This window comes from Peromyscus leucopus, chromosome 12 (genome assembly GCF_004664715.2).
Source record: "Peromyscus leucopus breed LL Stock chromosome 12, UCI_PerLeu_2.1, whole genome shotgun sequence".
In the NCBI taxonomy this organism is placed as follows: domain Eukaryota; kingdom Metazoa; phylum Chordata; class Mammalia; order Rodentia; family Cricetidae; genus Peromyscus; species Peromyscus leucopus.
The window spans coordinates 6,732,984-6,752,721 of NC_051073.1; the positions used below are offsets into that span (position 1 = coordinate 6,732,984).

A 19,738-nucleotide genomic window follows, 5' to 3' on the forward strand; every position below is an offset into this window, starting at 1 on the left:
ATAAATAAATGTTAATTTTCTTAACATAGTGTAAGGCAGGTACTACAGTACTATAATAACAATTTTATAGCTAGGAAAATTGAGCCACACAATTGAGAAATTGTGTGATTAGGCCAAAGTCACAAAACAAGATGCAAGCCTGAATAGTCTGCAGCCTAAAATATTTTGGTAAACAGTTCACCACAATGTTAACAGCAGAGGCCTCTGGGTGGCAGAAAGGAGTACTTTCTCCTACTTCCCTCCATTAAAAAAAAAAAAAAAAAAGTAATAAAGAAAATATTATACTCTAAAAGGGGCAAATCAACTAAATGTGGTCCTATACTAAATCTGGGCAGAAAGCTTCTTTCTTTTACATTTATTCCCATGTTGGAACCAGGAACCCTGTTGTTGGATGTGACTGTTGACTGTCTTTGCTGTGAGAGAGAAAATAACCTGCTTCTAGTTCTGATCTTATTCTGTCCTAGCCTGAAAAGCACACACCATCAAAACAAGTCCAGGTTCTTGTAAGATGAGAAAGAAGGAGAGGAAGAGAAAACTGTATCAGCCTCGGCTCAAGCATGTGCCCCTGGGAGGCCCGCTAGTTTTTTGTTTTGATTTATTTAAGCAAAGCATGAAGCTTTGCCACTGAAGCACGCTTTGGCAGGTGACGGTTCTAGACGAGGCAACGATAATGACGATGAATGTGCAAAGAATCTAAATGTAAACCTTAAACTAAAGAGAGCACGTCCACTCTACACTAACACCCGCTCAGCCGGTAATTCAATTTTCAGATCTCGTTCGGGTTCAAGAGTCCAGCCGGACCGCGGCGCCGGTGGACTACAACTCCCAGCATGCAAAGGGTGTCTACCCATGCGCCCTGGCCCCTGACGAGTACATTTCCCAGAAAGCCGAGCGGTCACGCCGGCGGCGCGCGCGTGCGCTCTGGCGCCTTTGGGTTTGACCTAGAGCCGCCCGGGGAAAAGATGGCCGCGCCAGCCGTGTCCGGGCTGTCCCGACAGGTAGACGCTGGCGGGAGGGCCCCTCCTGGGGTGGCCGGCCCCTGGCTCCCAGCGCCGCGTGGGAGGCCGTGGCTGAGGGCCCGGGCCGCCCACCAAGGTCGTGGGGACCCGCGCGCGGGGGCAGCATGGGGCGGATCCGGATTTCGTCCCGCGGGTCGTGGGCGCGGGGGTCGCCCGTCTTGACCTTGACATCCGGGGGCCACTGCGCAGAAGAGCAGCGGGCAAGGGCCTGGGAGAGGGGGATCGGGGACAGGACAGGTCTGGCCGAGGTGGTCAGCCTGGCGGGGTCTGGCCGCTTTTCTCGGTGGGTGATGGTGAGGTTGGAGCCCGGAATTGGCTGGAAGAAGATGCGTGTCTGGGTCGTCTGTCCTGAAGCTGCTTTTCGTTTGCAACATAAATAGTTTCCACCGAGGCGTTGGAAAGCTTTTGGGTCCCCATAGCCGGTTCTAACGTGTGCGTTCCAGAGCTGGAAGTATATGACCGTGACCTGTGCCCTTACGAGGTGCCTTCTAAGCTGTGGATTCCAGGCTTCTGCCTCCACAGACACAGTGTCCTCTCTTTAAGACCTGAAAGCCTGGTGCCATGTCAAGTAAAACTCAGAGAATTCATCTTTGGTCTTAGATAGCTTTTCAGTTCCTAAGCAAGTATATTTGCTTGAATCATGACCGGAATCCTCCCGCTTTCGTTTAAAAATTTTTCTCAAAGGTGATGATAGATTTCTTAATTGTTTGGAAAATTAAATTTTGGGGAGTTAGTGTTTTCTCTCTCAGCCATCCGGCGGGGACGGTGGTGGGAAGGCAGTTTCCAAAGCAATTTGGAATGACTCTCAATAGGGAACGTATTTATAGGTAACAAAGAACGATTCCCATTCATATGTGATAATATAAAGGAACAGATGCAGCTAATCGTTTAGATTATTTTAACATATGGCTAAGCTAGTGCAGGAATCCTTCACATAACCCCTTTGACCCCTTTTCTTTTGTCCTAAAGGTGCGGAGCTTCAGTACGTCTGTGGTCAGGCCATTTGCCAAGCTTGTGAGGGTATGTTAAGTTCTTTTGTGGTGGGAAAGCACACGAGAGTGAGTTAAACAGAAATACAGTTAGGTGTGTAATTACTAACCTTTTCTCTGCAAGATTAGCAATTTCCAAATGAATGCCTGGGATGGGGGAGAGGGGCGGCTCATCCCTAACCTTTAATGTTTTAAAAATTATTTATTTGGGGCCAGCAAGAGGGCTCTGTGGGTAAAGGCTCCTGGTGGCAATTCTGAGGATCTGAGTTTAATCCCTGGAACCCATGTGGTAGAAGGACCCTGCAGGTTATCTTCTGTCCTCTGTTCTCCACGTGTGTTCTTCACACACACACACACACACACACACAGCAGGTTATCTTCTGTCCTCTGTTCTCCACGTGTGTTCTACACACACGCACGCGCACAAACAGGTTGTATGTGTAAAAGAATTTTAAATTGTTTTTTCTAGTAATCCTCCATAGACAAGCTATGCTTTTTTTTTTTTTTTTTTATGAAGGAAATAGTTCTAACAAAAGAAAGCAAAGTGCCCGGCTTCTTATAGTTGTCCCAGGAGTTGATACTCTGTCGCAACTCCATGTTGCTTCTTGACTCTGGCAGCTAATGAGGTGTGTTTGTACTCAGCACCTTCTTTCTCCAAACAAAGTCCGTACTGGCAGGTTCCACTAGGTTGGTTCTACCCGACACCAATAGTCTCCTCATTGTAGAGGTCTGCCAGCCCCTATCGTTTTAAACCAGAGTCTGGTTGATACAGACAACTCCAACCTTGTTACCCAATACAGATTGTAGTATGGCTGAATGTACGTGGATTATTTTGTTCATGTGTGACAGAATCCATTCAGCTGTCTTAGCTTACAGGTCTAAAATATCCTGGGCTGTCTATACTCTCCAGCAGCCAGGCCTGTCACCTGTACTCACACTCACCTTGGGAAATAGCAGAACAGAATGCATTAGGGAGCGTTAGGTGGAACTTCCAGAAGCACACTCCACCATCCTAACAGCACCAAATTCCTAAAGAGCTCTGAATGGGACCATTTCTTCCTCCTGAGAACTTCCTAAGATGCTGTACAGTGATGGGGAAATGTGCCCTTGGGTGGTTCTCCTACACTGCTCTCCTGCCTCGAGTGTCTCCAGAACTGTCTGCTGTTAGTACTTGAACCTCCCATGATTAGAGACTGCCTGGTTACTGAGTTCAAGAAAGCCAGAGCTCGTCGCCAGCAGTTGCAGGTAGACAGGTCTGGAAGGGACACCGAGGCTTCTCTGCCTCTGCGGAGGTAGAAGGGCCTGGCCTGGCCGGGAGGTCTCTAGTTTGAGAATTCTCATTCAGGACTGCTCCTTGGTGAAGTAGTTCAGTGGCTTGGCAATGGGAAATGCCGTCTTTAAATGAGAAATGATTCTGGTCCTGACCTAACTGCCCTCCCTCTCTGTTCCAGCCCCCTGTGCAGGTGTACGGCATCGAGGGACGCTATGCCACCGCCCTTTACTCTGCGGCATCGAAACAGAATAAGCTGGACCAGGTGGAGAAGGAGCTGCTGCGTGTGGGGGTGAGGAGCGACCCCGTGGGCCGGGGCCTGCATTGCAGCCTTCCGTTGTTTAGTTGTGCAGAGAACCACCAGAAACCACAAAAAGTTCCTACAGACATGCTGTGTGATAATACAGCCAGTTTGTTATCTGAAACCACTGTGTGGTACGGGCTAGGATGAGTATATTAACATCATGAACTCAAGCTTTCCAGCTAGGAGGTAAAATCAAAATGTAATTCAAGAATACTTGCCATTTTAGAAGATCAAGTTTATATTTATAAACCTAGAATAGTCAAATGTGTTTTGAATATATTTTCACTTTACTGAAATTATATTTCTTCATGAAAGTTTCTTCAGAAACTTCCTTGGTTTATAAATAATTTTTAATTCCGTTTCCTTATTTATTGGGAATTGGGGAGTGTTGGGCATGCACAGAGGAAGTGTAGAGATCAGAGTCCTTTCCCTCTACCCTGTGAGCTCAGGATCAAATCTGGTCAGCAGCCTCGGCAGCAAGTGCTTTGTCCTCCTGGAAGTTTCATTACTTCGTCCCCAGGACGTGAAGGACGGATGGCTGAGCAGAGGCTGCTGGGAACAGAGTCGGGGCTAGGTGTCAGCATCGGAATGAGACAGAGCTGAGAGGCCCAAGGCCACCTAGAGAAGGAAATTTCTTTTTGCAGCTTCTTTTGAAAGGCAAAAGAGGGAACTCACCCTTGTGAATTAGCAGAAACCAAGCGGGATTTAGGTCAGAGACCTCTTCTACTGGGTCGCCGCCCCTCTGGCTGTTGCCGGGCAGGTGGAGTCGCTCCAGACAAAGGGTGGTGTTCTCGGTTAGCTGTTTCAAGTGTGACTCTAGTCCATGTCTCTCGGAGAGGAAACAGTCGGCCGCCCAGGCCAGCGGCCGCCCAGGCCAGCGTGGTGTTCCGTGCAGAAGACGGTGCACAGGTGTTGCCCGTCTCACTCACTTGGCGATTACTCCATTTCTAAACGGAATTGAGCCGTCCGCCCTCCTTGTCTGCAGATGGCACTGGGGAGCCTGGCGGGGCCTGGCTTCCCGTCGGAGACCCTGTGGGGAGGCGTTGCCTGGAGCAGACAGCCTGGCTGGTGATCACCGTATGCGGTGCTCACTTAAGCTCTCTTTGAGCCAGGCAGTCCTGTTCACCGTGAAGGTGATGGTTTTGGTGGTGGGCATTAGAATGGGTTTGGGCAGACAAGATGCCTCATAGAGGAAGGACACTTGCCACCAGGCATGACTACCTGAGTTCATGTTCTGGGACCCACGTGGTGAAGGAGAGAACCAACTCCGGCCAAGTTGTTCTTGGACCTCCACATACCCACCATGCCATATTCATTCTCATTCTCGATCTCTCTCCTCTCCTCTCTCCTCTCCTCTCTCCTCTCCTCTCCTCTCCTCTCTCTCTCCTCTCCTCTCTCCCCTCCCCTCCCCCCCCCTCTTCTCTCTCTCTCTCTCTCTCTCTCTCTCTCTCTCTCTCTCATGTTTTTAACTACTTAGATTTTACTTTGATAACACCCAGAAGTCAATCCTATAGAAGGAAGAGTCTATAAGTGGGACTTTGAGGGTCTGAGAGGGAGGGGTGGTATGGTAGGAGATGTCACTTTAAGTGTCTACTGGATGTTGCTAGCAGAGACAGGAGGAGGTGGGTAGCCCAACTCCAGGGTCATATTTATAAAGGCATGTCTGGATGGCTGCTCAAGCCGAAATCCTAGCGTGAAAGTCAGTACTAAGTGGCAGTGGACTGAATTCTGGCCAGGAGCCAATGGGGTGCTGGGGAGCAGCCAGCAGGCACATGGAGACCTGTAACTAGAAGAAGCCTGCCTGCCCAGGAAGGGCCACTATGGGTCCTTGAACTCCGGCCTGATGCTGAGGGCAGCAGGCACTGAAGCAGCAGGTGGTTACTGGATTCACGTGTGTGATTCAGTAGAGTGGGGATAAAATGGATTCCCAACATTGTTGTGGTTTTTGTTCTCTCTCCCTCAGACCAGAATCACACAGTTGTTTGTCTGGGGACAGAGAAAAGGCAGAGTCAGGGTTTCCTGAGACAGGCCTCAGGGTACGTGGGGGATGGCGTGCTAAGGAAAACGGGCTTACCATGTCACCCATGGTAAGATGTATGGTGAGACTTGGCTGCTTAATTTCTTAGGATTTCTTAAAAATACATGTACGAAACTTGATAAGGTATTTTTGCAGTTCACTAAAGAGTGTCTTTAATCCCATGTGAAGTCATGAACAAAAAAATGGGTAGCAGCTGGGATCTTGTCTGTACTTTCAGCAACTCCTGAAGGATCCCAAGATGTCTCTTGCTGTTCTGAATCCCTACATCAAGCGCTCCGTCAAAGTGAAAAGTCTGAAGGATATCTCAACAAAGGAAAAGTTCTCTCCCCTGACAGCTAACCTCATGAGTAAGTGTGGGAAGTTCCCAGCTGGGTTTTCTTAGATAATTGCTTTAACTGTGCCAGAGGGGAGGGGAGGGGAGGGAGAGGGAGAGAGAAAGAACCTGATGCTCCAGGAAGTCCAAAGAGGGCATCAGACCTCTGGAACTGGAGTTATGGTCGTTGTGAGCCAACATACGGGTGCTGGGAACGGAACCCGGGTTCTCTGCAGGAGAAACACCCCATGCTCGTAATCACTGAGCCGTCTCTCCAGACCCATCATAGTCTTGTGGGGTTTGTTTGGTGTTTTGTTTTGTTTTCTGGAGCTGAGGACCAAACCCAGGACTTGGGCTTGCTAGGCAGGTGCTCTACCACTGAGCTAAGTCCCCAACCCTCCCATCGTAGTCTTAGAGGGCTTTGGTGTTTTCAGGCTCCAAGCTGACACTGCTTTGCGTGTGAGTCAGTGAGTCTCATGTCACTCCCCCAGGCTTACTCGCTGAAAACGGTCGCCTGAGCAATGCCCAGGGAGTCATCTCTGCCTTCTCCACCATCATGAGTGTCCACCGTGGAGAAGTGCCCTGCTCGGTGACCACGGCGTCTGTGAGTAGCCCTTGCACTGGGGAATGTGCCTTGCCACTAGTGAGGTTCCTGGGAGCCTCCGCCTGGAAGGCCAGTGTGTATCTTATTAGTGATTAGTCATGGGGATCTTGGCTGCATTTAAAGGACATCAGAGTGTTTTATGAACTAGTGACTTAGGTCCTATTATGGCCTCAATTCTTTTTTTGTTTTGTTTTGTTTTTTCTCTGTGTAGCTTTGGCACCTGTCCTGGAACTCACTCTGTAGCCCAGGCTGGTCTCGAACTCACAGAGATCCGCCTGCCTCTGCCTCCGAGTGCTGGGATTAAAGGCGCACACCACCGCCGCCAGGCTATGGCCTGAATTCTTAAATGCCTTTTAGTTCTAGAATAGGAATGTTTAACCTGGGGGTTGGGGTGCACAGGTCCTTTGACCTGCTGGAATGCAGTGCAGTAACCAGCCACCATTTATTGGTGTTGCCGTCGGCCGGGCAGCACCTTGTAATCTGTTAGTACTCTCAGATGGGTGTGAAGTAGAACTGTCCTTACATCATAGTCAAGAAGCTGAAGCCTAGTCCACAAGGTGGGCCCAGGATCTGAACTCTGTACGTTATATGGCCTTCCTACAAGTAATTTTGTTGTCTTAAGTATGTATTTTCCTTTGTGATATAGTTCAGCTATATAAACCAGGAAGACTGGTGAATAAACATGAGCAGACAGTGCGGTGTGCAGCCCAGCCGTGTCCAGATCGTAGTTTGGTATCTGAGGCACCTATGGAGTTTGTGTGTGTGTGGGGGGGGTGTTCTTGTGTGGTCAGGCCTTCTGCTCCTGAACCAGTACGCTGGAAGGTCATTGTGGTGCAGCTGCTCCCTGGCACCCCCCTACACACACGTGCGCGCGCGCACACACACACACACACACACACACACACACACACACACACACACACGAGTCAGGAATCGAGCGCCTTTCTTGGTGACACACGTCACTGTAGTGTTTCCTTCCCTGGAACTGTGCATCCTACTCTTGTGCTCTGTTTAAAGGATGGTCGGTTCTTTTTCAGCCTTTAGAAGAAGCTGTTCTCTCCGAGTTGAAAACAGTGCTGAATAGCTTCCTGAGGCAAGGCCAAGTATTGAAATTGGAGGTGAAGGTAGGTTTGGTCCCTTGCATTGTCTGACTTGGCCATGGCTGTGGAGGTGTTGGTGCTGAGGTAGAGCTTAGGCGTGCGTGGTTCCGACCCCTGTGTATTCCCATCTGGGTTTGGGTGGCCGTCCGTTGTAGTGAGCCTTCTCGGGGTTTTCTCATCTTCCCACCTGATGAGAGAATCCTGTGTTTTCACATTTGCAACCTGTTTGCTTTCCCAGACTGACCCGTCAATCATGGGTGGGATGATCGTCCGAATTGGGGAGAAATACGTCGATATGTCCACAAAGTCCAAGATTCTGAAGCTCGGCAAGGCCATGCGGGACTTGCTCTGAAGGCTGTGTCCACCTACGAGCTCTCATCCTTGGAGCAACAATAAACGTTTCCTGAAAAGAGGGCGCCAAGTCTCTGTCCTTTAAGGGGTTGCGGTGCCGTCCGTCTTCCTCCTCCGCAGGCTCCCCAGTCTCCAGGTTAGAAAGCCTTTGGGCTGGAGGTCGTGGTCTGTGTGTGTTCTTGGGAATTCCTCATTAACATTGTACCTACACAGTCTGGTACTGCCTGCCAAAATCTCACTTGAGGGGTAGCGAGAACTGGTCCCTAACTAACCAGTCATGAAGGAGGCCTCCCTACTGAAAGGATCCTCACACGGAACCCCTCACTGTAGGGCGCTCTAACTTTCCACATTGTGCGTCTCTTAGGAAATGTAGCAGTCCTGTGATACAGTAGAACAAGCCCCTCCCACTTTACACCTGCAGTTTGTTCAGGGTCACGAGGTGGGGTGGCAGCTGGGTAGGGTGGTGGCCAGGCCAGGGTCTGGTCTGCAGTCTCCATTCCATGCTTGTTCCTCTTGTGACAGACGGCACACGGACCACCAGCTAGCCAGGCTAGCACACATGTCCCCAGGTCCCTTCTCACAGTGTCCCTGAGATGCTCCAATCCGCCTTAGCCAAACAGCTCCCCCATGCTCTTCCCAAAGCTTGCCTCTGGAGAAGCAGGGCTCTCCGGGTGACCAGCAGCCCCTCCTGGGCCACTCCCAAGAGCATCTGCCTAGCGGACTATTTCCTCGGAGGCTCCTGTAGATGCCTCCAAAAGAGTGCAGTGGGGAGTCCTAGAGGGCAGGACAAGTCCCAGGGCTCCACCAGCGACATGCTATGGCTCACGTGCCCTCTGCCAGCCCGTCATGCCTACCAGGCCACCTACCAGAGAGCGCTCAGGACTCTGCTTTCCCAGGAGCCAAGAATACCAAGACGATTAGTTGACCTGATCGCAGTTGTGACGTGCTGGTGAGCCTGGGATCACAGCGAGTGACCTGTGCTGGCCAGCCTCTGAAGTACCTCACCACAGGGCTAAGCTTAGCAAACGGAGAAGAGGACATGTAACGGGTCCAGGTTCCCTTCACCAGCGGCGGCCTGGCAGTCTGCAGGTGATTTCTTCCAACCGGAGACAGTTGAGATGGCGGGATCCAGAGCAGCCAGACCGGGAGGGAAAGTGATGCCAAAGGCACCGTCACCCTGCCACGCTGTCCCTCTACCACGCTGTCACACTGTCACCCTGCCGAGTTTTCCCATTGACCCCCAGGCCTTACTTACTACAAGGGAGAGACAAACGCTGTTGTGAAGCCATACCCCACACTGCTGGGCTCTTCTCCTGCCGAGTGTGACCTGCCTGGCCATTCTCCACCTTCCCGAGACTCGCTGCCTTCCTCCCGGCTCCTCCTGAGGGCTGGGATAGCCTCACACACACTAGAACTCCAAGGCTCACACGCATTACCTCACAAATCCTCGAGAACCAGCTCAGCCATCTTCCTGTCAGTGAAGCAGAGAAGCTTTGCCTCGTGAGGTGGCCAGAGATGACCCCAAGGCCTTGCCCGAGATAACTGTGTGCTGTAGTGAGTCCACGAGCCTGGAGCTCTGTAGTGAGGCTGGACATGCGTCTGAGGCAGCCTTGATTGTCCCTCTGAAGTGCTGAGATTCAGGCATGTGCCACCACACCCAGCTTTACCATGAAGTCCTTCCTAACATCTTCAAACAGCCTGACGTGGTAGTGCATCCCATAATACCAGCACTCATGGCTGAGGCAGGAAGGTCATGAATTTTGAGGTCAGCCTGGGATATATATCAAAACCCTATCTCAAAAAGCAGGCCTTTAATTCCAGCACTCGGGAGGCCAAGCCAGGTGGATCTCTGAGTTCGAGGCCAGCCTGGTCTACAGAGTGAGTTCCAGGACAGGCACCAAAACTACACCGAGAAACCCTGTCTCAAAAAAAAAAAAAATAAATAAAAAATAAAAAGCTGTTTAATCCAGCACTCGGGGGGCAGAGGCAGGTGAATCTCTGTGAGTTCAAGGCCAGCGTGGTCTACCCAGAGAAACCTTGTCTCGAGAAAAACAACAAAAAGCAGAACAAAATCACCACAGAGCTGGAGCGACGGCTCTGGTGAAAAGCACAGACTGGTCTTCCCGAAGTCCTGAGTTCTATTTCAGCATCCACGTCAGGCAGCTCACACACACCTCTAACTCCAGCTCCAGGAGACCCAACACCTCCGGCCTCTGCAGGCAAGGTGCACTTGTGTGTACTGTACATACCTGCCCCTCACCACCATATAACTAAAGATAAAAATGTTTAAATTTTATATGTGTGTGTGTGTGTGTGTGTGTGTGTACCAAAATGCAGCCATTTGGCACTTAAATTAGGGAGAACGAAGGTATAGCCAAACGGCCCCCAAAACCACCCTGTAGAAGACGGGCTGATGGGGAAGAAAGCCAACAAAACTTGGAAGGTTTGAAGTGTGCAACTGAACGGCCCTTGTGTATGGCACGATGTTTGTGAACTATTCACTAGTACACACGTAACGTCCCACGCTGGGTCCACAGGAGAAAGCACAAGAAGGCCATTGCAAGTTTAACACTGAAGCCAGTTGTGTATGCCTGAAACCTCAATCTTGGGGTGTGAGGCAGGGGGATCAGGAGTTAAGGCCATCATAGATAGCTATGTGTGACCCTGTCCAAAAAGCAAAACCCTCTCCTGCAGAATATCTCTAGGGAGCGATTTGTGGGTTTGTCTCTCCTGTCGGGCTTGCTAGGCTTCTTCGCACCCCCTAACTATTCTCGGCATTTCTCATCCATACAATGTAGAATTTCCCGTGTTCTCAGGAATACTCAACACAAGGAGTCTGTCTCCATAGAGCTAACTCTCTGAGGACACAGGAGAGTTGAAAAGATGGCAGCTGCCATGTTTCGTTTTTTAGGTTTATTTTTACATCCTTTTTCTTGTACAACTACAACCTTATCTCTGGGAAATAAACCCAGGGAGAGACACTTCATTTTCAGGGCTGTTGGCGTCCTGTGTGTCAGCAAAGCAGCGGAGGAGGAAGAAAGCTCAACATGGTGATCCGAGGTAGTGAAGCTGGCTGTTCTTGTTGTATTCACCAACTATGTGATTTAAACCACACGGGTCAAAATGACCAAGGAGCGAGATGCTCGGGCCTGGCGATGCCGACTGGTGCTGCCACCGGAGCAGAGAAAGTGGACAGTGCCCAGCTGCTGTGATCTGAGCTGGTAAAACAACATTTCCCACGGAATAAGGTGCCAAGGAGTGTTCAGACATCAAAAAATAAGTAACAGGAAAACCTGCTTTTAAACAAACATGAAGGAAGCTTTTGTGCCCCCGCTTCAGCAAGCCTTACACAAATGTGGAATTCTATACTTTATAATAATGTCTAATAACCTTTAGCACTCCATTGATGTTATAAAACAGACAATGTAATCCTTTCATGAAAAATACTGTCACTTAGCAACAAGTACATATTACAATGAACAGGACATCATCGGAGGAGTGCTTAGTTCTGCCCTGGGCAAAGCTCTGAAGGAGCGGCAGGCTACCAGCGTCGTAGCCCACTACAGAGATCACAAAGGTTAACCTCCCCAACGCCGTGGGGAGGGCCCTGTGTTCTCTCGTCTGCAGATTTAGAACACCCAGGACAAGGGACCGTTGTCTGGCTGGTTTATTCTCACAACCCATGGCCACCCCAGCCCAGGGGGCATCATTCCAGGAGGGAAGGAACAGGGTCTGTGCGGACAGAGAAGCCAGAATTTGTGTGGTTCTGCACAGTGGCCTGACATGGCCTTCCCAGGCCACATCTGAGAACAGCTAAGTGGCCCCATCTTTGGGACTAGAGGTGGCTACAGAACACCGTCATTTCTAGCCTTAGCAGAGTCCAGAAAGCATCCTGCAGGAAAGCTGCCCCAACCTCTGCGGGCAGGACGTCGCTTGACTCCAGCATCTACCAGTGTGGAGTTACTAAGACAGAACACTGGCAGTATCCAGAGGCACAACTTCCTGAAAGAAGTACTGGCCCATCACACCCCTGCTTGCCTTAAAACAGACCCTAGACTTCCTGCAGTGGTCAATCAGTATGCACTGAATCACCAGAAACCCGCTCTTAATCGAGAAGCATTTCTGATCAGGTGGGTAAGGTTGAACTCGGGGTCACCACTAACTTGCAGATGCTCTCTCGGGAAGCAGGGGCCAGAGGGGAGAGGTTAGACACTGAGTTTCACAACCCCTTCCTGGGTCACCGAAGGAACATTCTTGGTGGTCTATACCGACGGTGCTCAGAAGCAGCCTGAACTCCTGATATTTTTCTGGGAAGGGAGCGGAACATGGAAGGCAGGCTTCTTGCTTGAGCCTGGACCTCCAGGAAGTTCACCCTGCCTGCAAACAGCTGAGCCTAGAAACCCCAGGCTCAGCCTCCCCACCCCTCTGCAATGGTGAGGAGAGCTGACGGCCTCCCTGGATGCTCCTGAATGCTCTGACCGCATTCCTGACTGGAGCCCACGGTCTGTGCACCAGGGTTGTGGAAAGCAGGCTGTGGCCCACTCTTCAGAATATGCCATCTGTGTGGGGCAACCTCTCATGTATCATGGTCTCATCCCAGGTCATGGCTGCAGGGTCCCTCCATTTTAACACACCTCCACCCACTGCATTGACAGCGTATCCCCTATAAGGCAGAAGAAAAAAAAAATCTCACACTTTTGAATTCCTAAACATTCAACTTGGATTTGTTTTTTAATAAAATTTAGTTGAGTTGAACCCCAGTGATCTGATCAAGCATATCTAGTCCCGGAATATGTCTTTAAGCTTTTTCTATAGTTTATGCACTTAAATTAGATTCCTAAAATACTCTCATATACATACAGAAAAATAATCTCTCAATGAGAAATCACATTTTACAATAACAAGTTAAATATTCAGACTAGAGAATCTGTTAAGTTTACGCAACATTGAGCAGCATGGCCTCTCACAGACTGTATATACATATAATCGTCATTCCCAAAAACATACAGCAGAGATTTCATGACGGACCACATACAGAGCACAACCTTTTCACATTGTGTCGTGGATTTCTGTCTTTTTCTTTGTTGGAAACTGCATACGATGCAGAAACCTAGGAGCTCTGAGCTGACTCTGAACCTGAGACAGAGGTCATTTTGTGGCGGTCTCTCCCTCTGTACAGGTATGTAGACCTGTGTTCCCCGTCAGCACGTGTGATGGTGAGGAGAGGAAGAGCTAAGACAGCATGACTCGGTGACTGTGAGCCCGCTCCCCGTATGCGGGGCTGTGCACAGGGGCCAGGGACGCAGCCTCAGCTTGTGGGCTGTGTGGACCAGATCTGAGGTTGATATCTTAGTTCCCAGAGACCTGGGGCCATTAACAGTGGATGCTCACTTAAATGCACATCTGACCATTGAGCCCTTTCGAGAATGTTCTGACACAGCAAATATTCAGCAAGTAACGGTTTAAGGATGTTAACTGATGAAGTGCATTACAAAACGTTCATTAAATGGATGCTGACACAGTAGTGCTCAGATGCCCCCAGGGAGTGTGGCCCATGGAAAGAATTTGCTTTCCTTTAAGGTGACTTAAGTCCATGACGGATGGGGCCTTCCGTCAGTTTTTTGTGTTTTTTAGGTTTGAGATAGGGTCTCATGAAGCCCAGCTAGCCTTGAACTCATCTATAGCTGAGGTTGATCTTAAGTTCCTGATCCTCCTGCCTCCATCTCTGGAGCGCTGGGATTACAGGAGTGGAACCAGGAAACTCGGGAAGGATTATTGCTCTGCGTGTGTAGAAATGTAGACTACATCTGCGAAAAGCAAGCGGAGCCTCAGAGGACTTGGAGCATCCAGTACAACAGAGCTATACAACAGAACACACACAGCAACGAGGGGCAGCTCCAGAGCCGTGGCCTCCCTGGAGCCCTGGGGCAGCTCCAGAGCCGTGGCCTCCCTGGAGCCCTGGGGCAGCTCCAGAGCCGTGGCCTCCCTGGAGCCCAGGGGCAGCTCCAGAGCCGTGGCCTTCCTGGAGCCCTGGTCATCTAGAACTCAGAGGTTACACACACAGCGGACGCTTTCTTCTTCACTAACGTCACCCATAAGCCTCAAGGGGGACCTAGCGTGTGAGGGCACTTGGCCTCTAGGGCAGAGAGGCTCCTGGCTCCAACCACTCCCCCTCTCCAGAGAATGATAGCTAGAGGAACCAGCATCCAGTCACTGGGGCAGGGACACTCCCCCTTCTGTGATCTCCTCCATGACAGTGGTTTAGAATCCTGTGTGACCCGAGAGACAGGGAGAGCAGCCCCTGGTGGGTGACTAAGGGACAGGCTTTATTTCAAAGCACAGAATTAGACTTTGAAGGCTCAAAGGTTGCCTGATATCCAGTGACACACTCTGGATTGGAACCTGAGAAAGCATCAACCAGAACTCCCTGTCCATTCAGGGCTGCGTGCAATTGTGAGCCGGGGTCCTGTGTGCTCTAGTTATCCCTGACTGTTTGTACTTTTAGGAGATAAAAGAGGGGTGTGTTGAAAAACATATCACTTCCTAAGCATGCATGAGGCTTTGATCCTTAGCCCTGCAAGGAAGATAAAAGAAAAGAAAAAACAAGGAAGGGAGCCGGGAAGAAAGGAGGGACACGGTCACCACCCCAGCTCTGCAGTCTGCCAGGGAGACCGTTCCAAAGAAGAGAGACATAGAGAAGCCCTTCCACATCTACTGGGTAGTCAAGGCCAGACCCAGGGTGTTGGGCCTGGACAGGTGCATGCCCACACTCAGCAGGACCCAGACCCAGCTCAGCTCTCCTTCGGCTGTCACTACTGAGATCCCCAATCCTTTGGAATAGAGAGGTCACACGTTACCAGCTGGTCCTGAATCCAGCGCCGGGAAGGGTGGAGCAACATGTTTCCCGTCTCCTTCAGTCGGACACGCAACCCTCCCCAATGCCTGATACACACACACATACACGCTTGCTCACAGGCACGCACCATGCAACCAGTGACTGCCTCTCACCAACGTTTGCCACTTAAAATATCCCAAGCTGAAGTTTCGGGGTAGACACTCTGCTATCCAACTGAGTACTGCCACATGACTTCTAGGAGTCCCTCGGGCGGCCAGCCCTTTTCCGTGGAGAACGGAATTGCCAAGCTCCCCTCTGAAGTAGACACAGAAAAGGTAGGGAAGTCGAGAAGGGACCTCTGGCCAGTCCAGCCCCAGCAGGCAGGAATCCCACCTCACTAGATGCCCAGCTCTGGGTTCATGCTGACTTCCATCCCTCACCGCTAGGCTGGGCGAGCGCTAGAGCGCTCACCTGCCAGGTTCCAGCCCTTTCTCTGCCCTCCTCACTAGAGGTCCTTGTGCGTCACACAGGAGCAATGCTGCTAGGTGGCAGCAGGAGGCGCCACCACCTTGGGACCTGCCCATCGAACTGTCTAGGAACAGCGGGCCCCTGGGGAAACTGCAAATGGAAAGGCAGCTTCTGCCACGCAAGCCACCACACAGACTTGGGCTCCTATTTTCCTGGGGTCCCCACTCTGTTTTCACCAAGAACAGGAGGAAATAAGAAATCTGAGTTTGAGAACGGCGGAAGAGTACAGTTGTAGAGACAGAAAACCACAGGACGATAATCTCGCAGATGATAAGTTTAAGGCAGTTCCAGCGGGAAAGAGGCATCTCCACAGCATAAAAAGGAGCCTTGGTGCCTGGCCAGCTCTCCAGAAACCCCAGAGAGACGCTCGGTATTTTGAAGGCTGACAGAATAAGTCCACTATGGATGCAGCTCTCCTGGGTGGACTTTGAACACTAAAATACTCACCACTGTGATGACAGTGAGAATCCAGGTTGGTCCAGAACACGGAACAGAATGGTATTAAAATATAAAGGACCTGGCACAGCACAGGGGCAAGTTACCCTGAAACAGGATAGCCACACAGTGCTGGAAGAATGATATGCCAAAATATAAATGACTAGCTCCTTTTAATGAAGGAACTAGTTAAGTCGACGTAGAACTGAAGTCGTTATTTGGAGGTGAACACTAATGATTCCGTCCCAGCGTGCGTGCGTGCAGGCGTGCGTGCACATGCGCATATGTAAGTTCAGGAGCCCATGCGCATGGAGCCCAGATCTCAACCCTGAATGTCTTCCCCATAGCTCTACACCTTATCCTTTAAGACCAGATCGCTCACTCACGCCGCTAGGGACTAACCCAAGGACCCTCTTGTCTCGGCCTCCCCAGCACTGGGGATTACCAGGACACGCTGCTGCACCTGGCTTTCTTACGCGGACGCTGGGGATCAAACTCAGGTCCTCAGACATGCACGGCGAGCATTCTACTGACCGGGCCATCTCCCCAGCCTGCAAGATCTACAAGTTGGCTTGAAAGCCACAAAGGTTGGCTTCTCTGCCTCCCAGCCCCTAAGGGGTAGCCTGGACAGGATGGGGGAGCCCCTGGAGGAACCACACGCCGTTAGCGTTGCTGACCGTGTTCGTGCGCCTGACTACAGACTGCCCAGGGTGCTGGCATCTCGAGTTAGAGAAGCTGAGACCGTGGCCATCTTTCTCATGGGCTGTGCTTCCCAAGGACAAAGTCTTTCCTGGCTCTTTCGGAGATGAAGTTATTACACATCTTAGTTGATCCTGGAGACCTACAAACAGGGACCTCGCGCAGTGCCTTGTGGGGAAGTGGCCTCTAGAACTTCCTCCTGTAGCTCTAACAACTGCTTTCCAGGTATCAGGGAACTGGAGAGGAGAATCCCTGTGGCGACCAGCCAGTTGTTTATTCCAAGTCAAAACTAACAGGAAGCCTTTTATTATTTCCTAGACTGGCCCATCACAGGGCAACGTTCATTAATAGGGGTCATTCAGAATACAATAAAATGCCCCAGGGGTCAAGGGAACTTGCCCCTCAGAAGGCTGCTACCCTGGAGGTAGAAGCCTCTGTGACAAGGATGTCACATCTTCAGAAATATGACTGCCTGGCATGTGGGGGTGGCAGGATCGCCAGGCTCTTCTCCGAAGATGTGGTCCTTTAACTCCTAAAAGGAGGATGTGGCCGTGGGTGGGCCATGAATCCAAGCCGCTCTCACTTGGCCCTTCAGAGCCTGAGAGGCCAAGTGCACGAAAAGCCCGGGGAGCCTGCTGAAAGATCTCTTTTGACTGCCTGGCTTTGCCCCCTCCTCCTTCCCCCCCTTCTCCTCCTCCCTCTCCCCTCTCGCCTCTCCCTCCTCCCTCCCTTCTGTCCATCCTTCTTTCTCTCCTCCTTTTTTCTTCTGCTTTCCAGCATCACCCCGGCCCCATGGACCTTGCATCCCTGCCCCTGCAGGTAGGGACCCTAGGCAGGTAGGCGATCAATGTAGTTGGAAAAGGTCAAGCCCTGGCCCTCCTTACGGGAACTGTGCCCGGGAGGTGGAGGGGTGGACAGACTGCATCTTTAGTACCCACACTGGGACTCCTTGCTGTTTCCTACTAGTCCAGCAAGGTTGGGGCTCTTCTAAAGAAGTGCCCACCACTCATACAAGGCAACTTCTGCCCCGAGGTCTGTCCGAGAACAGAAGCCTAACCAGTACAGCGTGCCCAGAAATGTCATCGTCAATGTGTCGATGGAAATAAAGGAAAACACAAGAATTCAGGCCCGTGGGGCCGCTCCAGGAACGAGAGGGCGGAAGCGGGGACCCCAGCTCCGGAGCACACCTGGTCCTGAAAGGAAATGCAGAATAAAAGACTCCATCACACTTCCAGCCTCTTCTAAGCATCGAAAGGCCCGAAGGGCTAGAAAATAATTCCTTGGTGTACAGATCCTCTTTGTCTCTTGGTTACTGTCTCAGCCAGCTGAAGTACTTCACCTTTCAGATAAAGCCAGGGAGACCCCATCCATCCACCCTTGATTCCAGACTCACGGGATTCTGGAACATCCTGGACTCTATGAGGTCAGTAGTCTACTCCTGCCCAGCCAACTCCTGGGAGGTCACTGCTGCACCCCCTAGGAAGACCAGCCTGCAATGACCTTTACAAGTGCCCTTGACCTCCTGGACACACCGATGGGCTACAGAGGGAGTTCTAGGACAGCCAGGGCTACACAGAGAAACCCTGTCTCCGGAAAACAAGCAAGCAAACAAAAATGTAGTTATCAACGGGAGGGATCCATTGATCCGGGTTCTCTTGGATTTTCTTTTTCCAGTTAAGTTCAGGTCAACTCTCCCAGAAGAAATCCTTATATACCGAAGTCATATTTTTGTTTATAAATATGACGACAGCTGAGCACAGTGGCACATGCTTGTAATTCCAGCATGTAGGAGGCTGAGACAGGAGGATCTTAAGTTCAAGGCCAGCTTGGGCTATGCAGTGAGATCCTGTCTCAAAACAAGGAAGGAAAATGCCCATTTCCCGTTAATGTTCTTTGGGGAGAGAGGTTTCTTGTTTGCTGTCCATGGATAGGGACACATTATACAAACAGTTGACATCCTCGCCCAGTTTCTCTAGCATTCCTGGTGACTCCAGTCTAGAAAGATCTCTTTTGTTCCAGCGAGGGCACACCTAGACCCGAACGAACTACATATGTCTCCAAACTCTTGTGGACACGGCAAACTAGTCCCAAGAGATAAAGTTATCTATCTACTTTCTAGGGAGACAAAATATCAGCCCTGCCTCAGAGACCAGAATTGACCCTTTGGGACAATGATCCACGAGGAAAGCCCAGTAAAGGAGCTTCCGTCCTCAGAGTTCTCAGGATCATTCTCAGGACCAGAGCACAGTCACTTTCTAGGAAAGCCCCTTCTGAGGGAGAGGTCAGAGTGTGGGAGGTACTGGCAGTGTGGCTCAGAGAAGAGGAATGCCTCTGGGAGGGGGCATGTTTGAAGGGCTAGCTCAGGATGCCAGGAGGCATAGCCTGGGCAAGCATTCACAAAGCAAGCGGCTGGGACTCAGATTCCTTTGTTGGCAAGGATACGCCATTCATATGAAATGGAGCCTGACTGTTCAAAGAGAAGTTAAGGAGTCAAGAATCAAGGGTTTGAGACTCTGTGTCATCTATGGGTCATAGCAGCACTCCATCTCCCCAGCAGGACTCTGGAGTCACAGCTGGGTCTGAAGGTCAGCCCAACTCATCCAGAAGTAGAATCAGTCATGACAAATGACAACAGTAGATACAAGGACACTAATCCCGGGACAACCCCAAGGATGTCCAGGAGAGTCACCTGGGGGAAAGACCCACAGACTGCATTTTCGTGCTATAATCATGGAATTCTACGAGTAAGCAACCTACAGGGGTCACCACGCATGCCTCAGCCTTCCTACGGGAACGTTGACGTTCAACGTTAACCTGAAAAGAAAGTAACGAGGAGAAAGGGCTAGGGGACAGAAAGGAAGGGGCTGGGATGGGGACCCAACCCTGGCCAATTGCAACTGAATACTTGTTTTTCACACTATGGGAACATGTCCTTCATCAATACACTGAGCAAAGCCTCCTGGTTAGAGAAACAGGGAAGCATGACCTACAGATCTATTTATATGTTTCATTTAAAACACTTTCTTAATAACACACACAAACACAAACGTGAAGTGTTTTAAGAGTGTTTTCTGCTGGGAAGTGGTAAGCCAATGCATGCCTGATGTTAAACTAAGTCTACCTCATGTTCAGTTGAAAGCTGTTAACTGAAGAGCTTATTGGTGTGATTCAAAAAAATAGGTATGTCTGTTGTTCTTGATACAAAAGTCAACACTATCTTCAATAAATAAATAATAAGTGTTTCTCAAAAGTA

General features: G+C 50.5%; 1 protein-coding gene across 1 annotated transcript; it reads left to right on the forward strand.

The window, feature by feature from the left end:
- The first annotated feature begins 893 nt into the window (after positions 1 to 893).
- On the forward strand, positions 894 to 8,052 carry Atp5po (ATP synthase peripheral stalk subunit OSCP). Its single transcript, XM_028877081.2, has 7 exons — positions 894 to 998; positions 1,989 to 2,039; positions 3,460 to 3,570; positions 5,838 to 5,967; positions 6,425 to 6,537; positions 7,575 to 7,661; positions 7,876 to 8,052. The coding sequence occupies exons 1-7, from the start codon at positions 963 to 965 to the stop codon at positions 7,987 to 7,989; spliced, it is 642 nt and encodes a 213-aa protein (XP_028732914.1). The 5' UTR covers positions 894 to 962; the 3' UTR covers positions 7,990 to 8,052.
- Positions 8,053 to 19,738: the final 11,686 nt, after the last annotated feature.